The 4,688-nt window shown below is 30.1% G+C and overlaps 1 protein-coding gene across 1 annotated transcript; it reads right to left on the reverse strand.

The window, feature by feature from the left end:
* Nucleotides 1-836: 836 nt before the first annotated feature.
* Nucleotides 837-4,250, reverse strand: LOC132923986 (52 kDa repressor of the inhibitor of the protein kinase-like). Its single transcript, XM_060988028.1, has 3 exons — nt 2,784-4,250; nt 1,674-2,717; nt 837-1,594 (listed from the first exon to the last, which is right to left on the reverse strand). Exons 1-3 carry the CDS (start codon nt 4,000-4,002, stop codon nt 1,416-1,418), a joined length of 2,442 nt encoding a protein of 813 aa, XP_060844011.1. The 5' UTR covers nt 4,003-4,250; the 3' UTR covers nt 837-1,415.
* Nucleotides 4,251-4,688: the final 438 nt, after the last annotated feature.

Raw genomic sequence — 4,688 nt, forward strand, 5'->3', positions numbered from 1 at the left:
TGAACCAAATAGGCTAAACACAACAGTGTCATGACGTTCACTGTGTTAGCAAACGTATACGACTCGACTGTTTAGCAAACAGACAGCTCTAATTTCATATAGCTCTGTCATCAAAATGTTTTCAATGTTTATCGTGGCTTACCGCTATCGAATTTTCGTATACCTATTGTATACACATCTACAAAACCAATGGCTCTACTAGACGAATACCGGATACATGATAATAATATTATAGATTTATAAATAGATTTTCGGCCAGGGTAATATTTTAAATAATTTGATATCCAAAAGGAAATACATAACCAATATAGTCATCATTGTATAGTATTCCACATGCCGCCCGATAAGCCATAACAGCAAAGCGTATTTTTCACTTACGTATGATGATAGAAAAACGAAAATAAAGGAAATGTTTAATGTCTCCACCACCGTATTCTTTGTTAGTCAACGACACGAAAAATTCGGCCGGCGAATAGAGATAGAAAGAGAGAGTAACAGCCGATGGGGATAGTGATTTTAATGAGCTAGCCAATATTCTAGTCAGGGGCGTATTCAGCTCTTCTTCCAGGGGGGGGCGAAATTTGAATTCAAATCATAGATTCTTATAAAAAAATTTGTACATAAACGACAGTGTACAGATTATTAATAAATTGGCGGATCAAAATTGTTCGATCGTTTCGCTTGCTTAAACTTCAATAATTGATTTCTACCCACTTTCATAACCCATAACATTAATTATTGTAAACAACATCAACAGTATACCAAAATACCAAATAAAATAACTTGACATAGGACATAGGTACATATAAATATAAAAGCATATTATAATAACCACATAATATAATAATAGTTTTATTAAATATATAATAATTAATAATAAAATAATATTAAATAACAAAATCCAATTTCCTTTTTGTCTTTGAAAATCGTTCAATAACTTTTGATATGTCAATATCAATATTTCTATGTATGTTCATTAAAGCCAAACCTGTCAACCTTTTCTGGGACATTTGGCTTCTCAGCCATGTTTTTAACCTGGTGCAACATATTTCAGAAAGCATTAAGCAATAAGCAAACAGCCAAAAGCCAAAGGAGTTATGATTAATGCAAAGCAAAAAAGGACAAATTTATAAAAATAATCACAGAATTAAATAAATAAATCAATTAAATATCTAAATCAGACTATTTAAGTAAAGTAATACTAAATAGCGGAAATTAAATAAATATGATAGCATTTTTAACTATAGTTAAGTTATGTCATAAATAATAACTAGTAGTAAAAAAAATCTAAACTGATTTTGCTCATACTATATGTATATATTTTGTACTCTTTAGAGTGCATAAATGCATGTATATTTAGTATATTTTAAACCACATAAGTTCTAAGCCCTACTTTTTACCAAAATTATTTTCTTCTAACTTAAAGAAAAGCAAAATATACATGCATACCTCCTTAAAGTAGAGAAGCTGCGTTCTGCTGATGCGATACTTACTGGTAATGTTGCTAATACTACTAAAACCTGTCTAATTGTAGGAAACATGACTGGATGACATTCATCAATAGATTCTAATACATCTTCTGGTATTTTAAGACCTTAAAATAATTTTAAATAAAAAAATATGTGATTTTTACCAATCAATATGCAAATTGTATTTAATAAATTAGTATTTACCTTCATTTTTCCTGGAAATCCAATTTGATTTCCATAAATCAACTTCTCCTTTTAAAATGTTAATGTTTATATCCAAAAATATAAAATGTCCAATTACTGTATCAATCATTTTTTTGACATCGAGTGAAGACTTGTTGATTATGTTAGCTGGAATAAATTCAATCAACTGAAAAATAGCTGTTGTTTTTTTATTTAGGAATCTTGATCTCAAGTCTTCTAAAATATTGTCAATTAGGGGAATGTACACAACTCTCCGGTAATATTCCTCTGGTGTATTTGCAGGAGTATTGGCCCTTTTATTTTGAATTTTTGTTAATCTTGGTAACTTGACTTCAATGTCTAAGTCAATCATTTTAGTTTTAGCTTCAAGAAATATTTCACTAAAATATTCTTCAGCATTTAATCTTTTATCTTCTAAATTTTGTACTATACTGGTAATACAGCTGGAAGCAGCACTTACATCTAAATTAACTCCTTGTAACATTTTACTGGCTGGTAGTGTAATACTGAGGATATTTGATAATATATACAATGTTATAATAAATTCACAATTGCACAAACTCAGGAGTAATGAGTTAGCTTTAGATGATGATACTTGATCTGTGAATTGAGATATATGTGTTAGACTTTCTATAATTTCTGACATGTTGGTTTCAAAGTCTATTATACTAGTGTGACGTTCTACCCAACGTGTAACACACAAACTGGTTAATGATGTCTTAGAACTTTTGGAACTTTTAAGGTAATTTTTCAAGATGAAATTCCTTTTGGAAGATAAATGAAAAAATGAAATGGTTTCTTGGAGAATTCCCATAGTATTTCTAACGATTTGGACTTTCGAAGATTTAGAAATTGATAAGTTTAGAGCATGATTAGTGCAAGGGCTGTATATAGCATTTGGACAGCTTTTCTGGACTTCTTGCACAGCTCCTCTTAACACTGATGTCATTACAGAACAACCATCCGTGCCAATTCCTATACAGTTTTTAAGGTTAAGTGACATTTCTTTTAACTCTGATACTACTATATTTCCAAGTACATTTCCTGAAAAAATCAAGGTAAATTAAATTTTTAATTAAAATAATACAATTAAATAAATAATGTATTCACCTGTTAGCTTCGGTTCTTTAGATAAATGGTCATCAATCAATGTATCTGACAAATCATTATTTGGAATGGCAGTCTGGTTTCTATTAAATGTATCATGGCAATTGATAAAACCAACGAAACGTTCATAAATGTTATTTTTCTTATCAATGTACCTTAAAGTTAAACTCATTTGTGATATATGAGACACATCGGTCGTTTCATCAAAGATAATACTGTAAAATTGATTTGTATTTACTTCATCTAATATAAACGACAGTATTTCTTCCTTACAACATTTAATCAGATCTTCTTGGATGATTGGAGAAATATAACTAGCTTTTGAATTAAAATTAAGCAAGTCATTTTTCAATTTTGTATCACCAGACATAACACGGTATTTCAAAAGTTCGCGAAAATTACCTTCATTCTTCACAATAGAATAAGTTGGATCAGTTAAATTTTTAGAGTCTTCATTATCATGAAATATTATTTGTCCTGAGTCACGGTGCCCTCTGAAAGGTATATTTTGGCGTCCCAAAAAAATTATAGTTTCTATTATAGGTTTTAACCGGTTTCTGTTTTCTTGAACTTGTCTTAAACGTTCACTGTTTAGAATATTATTAACCTGCTTATTAGGTGAGTTGTAAGTTTTTAAAAAGTCACTTGATTTTAAAATTGCATCCTGATGGTAATGATTTTGATTATGTTTTTCTAAATATCCATCCTTACCAAGTAATTTTGAATATTGGTTGAGTGGTAATGTTACAAGTTTTTTCAATTCTTCAGTATTTTGTTTTCCACCTTTATTGTGAGTTAAAAAAAGTGTACAATATTTGCAGAAACAGCCAGATTTTGATACAGAATATATTAGCCACGGATATTGGTCAAAATGATTATTTCTTAAAAAACGTTTTTCCTCTTTTCCTTTTTTTTTGTGAATGGAGAATGGATACTCAAAGTTTTTCAGTGGTTTCCAAGGGTTTTCCAACAGTCTACATTTTGTGTGGTCGTCAAGTTTTTTACCAATAAAATTACCAATATCATTATCGAAAACTAAATCTGATGTTATATTATTTTGTTTATTATCATCACAAATTACATTGAGTTGTGGTATTGCTCGTGGTATTGCTGTTTGGGAAACATTTACTGGCTCATTTGAATCACTTACCTCTGTTGACGATATTTTTTTGTTTGGAAAATAATTTAAGAGAGAAGGCTGTTTACGCTTCATAGAATCCATAGTAATAAACTAACCTGCTACAGTGTGGTACTGTCGTCTGTCGTACGTGAACTAAAATAAATTTGATTATAGTATTAAAAAAAAAAAAAATAACATAATCTTGTAAGTTGTAGACGATCACAATTATAATAGCTCCACACTGCCACAGATACAACAACAATAATAATTATTGTATATATCTGTGATTACAGCCAATATATCTATAATCTTTTGACTCTTATCAGTCTTATCTACAGCCATAATTGGTTATAGATGTTTTATTAATTGATAACAGGTTTTTGATAACTATTATCCATTTCCAAAAAAAAAAAAAAAAAATATGAAAAAAAAAAATATGCACTGTATTTTTAATTTTTGTAATATAATATTATAATAAAATATGTAAGCACCTATACATGAAACACATTCAACAATGTCCAGGGGGGGGCGATCGCCCCTATCGCCCCCCCCTTGTATACGCCCCTGATTCTAGTAAACATGGTACGGTGTCGGTCATCTTGTCTGGAAAGGCAGGCGTTGATGATTTGGTGCGAATTTTAACCGTGTAAAATGTTAAAGTGTATAAGTTTTCTGCTCTAGCGAGTACAGTAATAGTTCTCAGTGGTTTAAAATCACGTCCGCGCGCGAACTATTCACCTATAGTGTGTATGGACTATGGACATGCTGTAATGATAAATATTACTATT

Source organism: Rhopalosiphum padi, chromosome 1 (assembly GCF_020882245.1).
Source record: "Rhopalosiphum padi isolate XX-2018 chromosome 1, ASM2088224v1, whole genome shotgun sequence".
Lineage (NCBI taxonomy): Eukaryota > Metazoa > Arthropoda > Insecta > Hemiptera > Aphididae > Rhopalosiphum > Rhopalosiphum padi.

Bases quoted from the DNA above. Each gene is read 5' to 3' on its own strand.
- LOC132923986 (XM_060988028.1), bottom strand. From the start codon at position 4,002: ATGGATTCTATGAAGCGTAAACAGCCTTCTCTCTTAAATTATTTTCCA. The intron at 2,718-2,783 runs GTGAATACATTA...TGATTTTTTCAG, and splicing joins TAAAGAACCGAAGCTAACAG to GAAATGTACTTGGAAATATA. The intron at 1,595-1,673 runs GTAAATACTAAT...AATTATTTTAAG, and splicing joins GATTTCCAGGAAAAATGAAG to GTCTTAAAATACCAGAAGAT.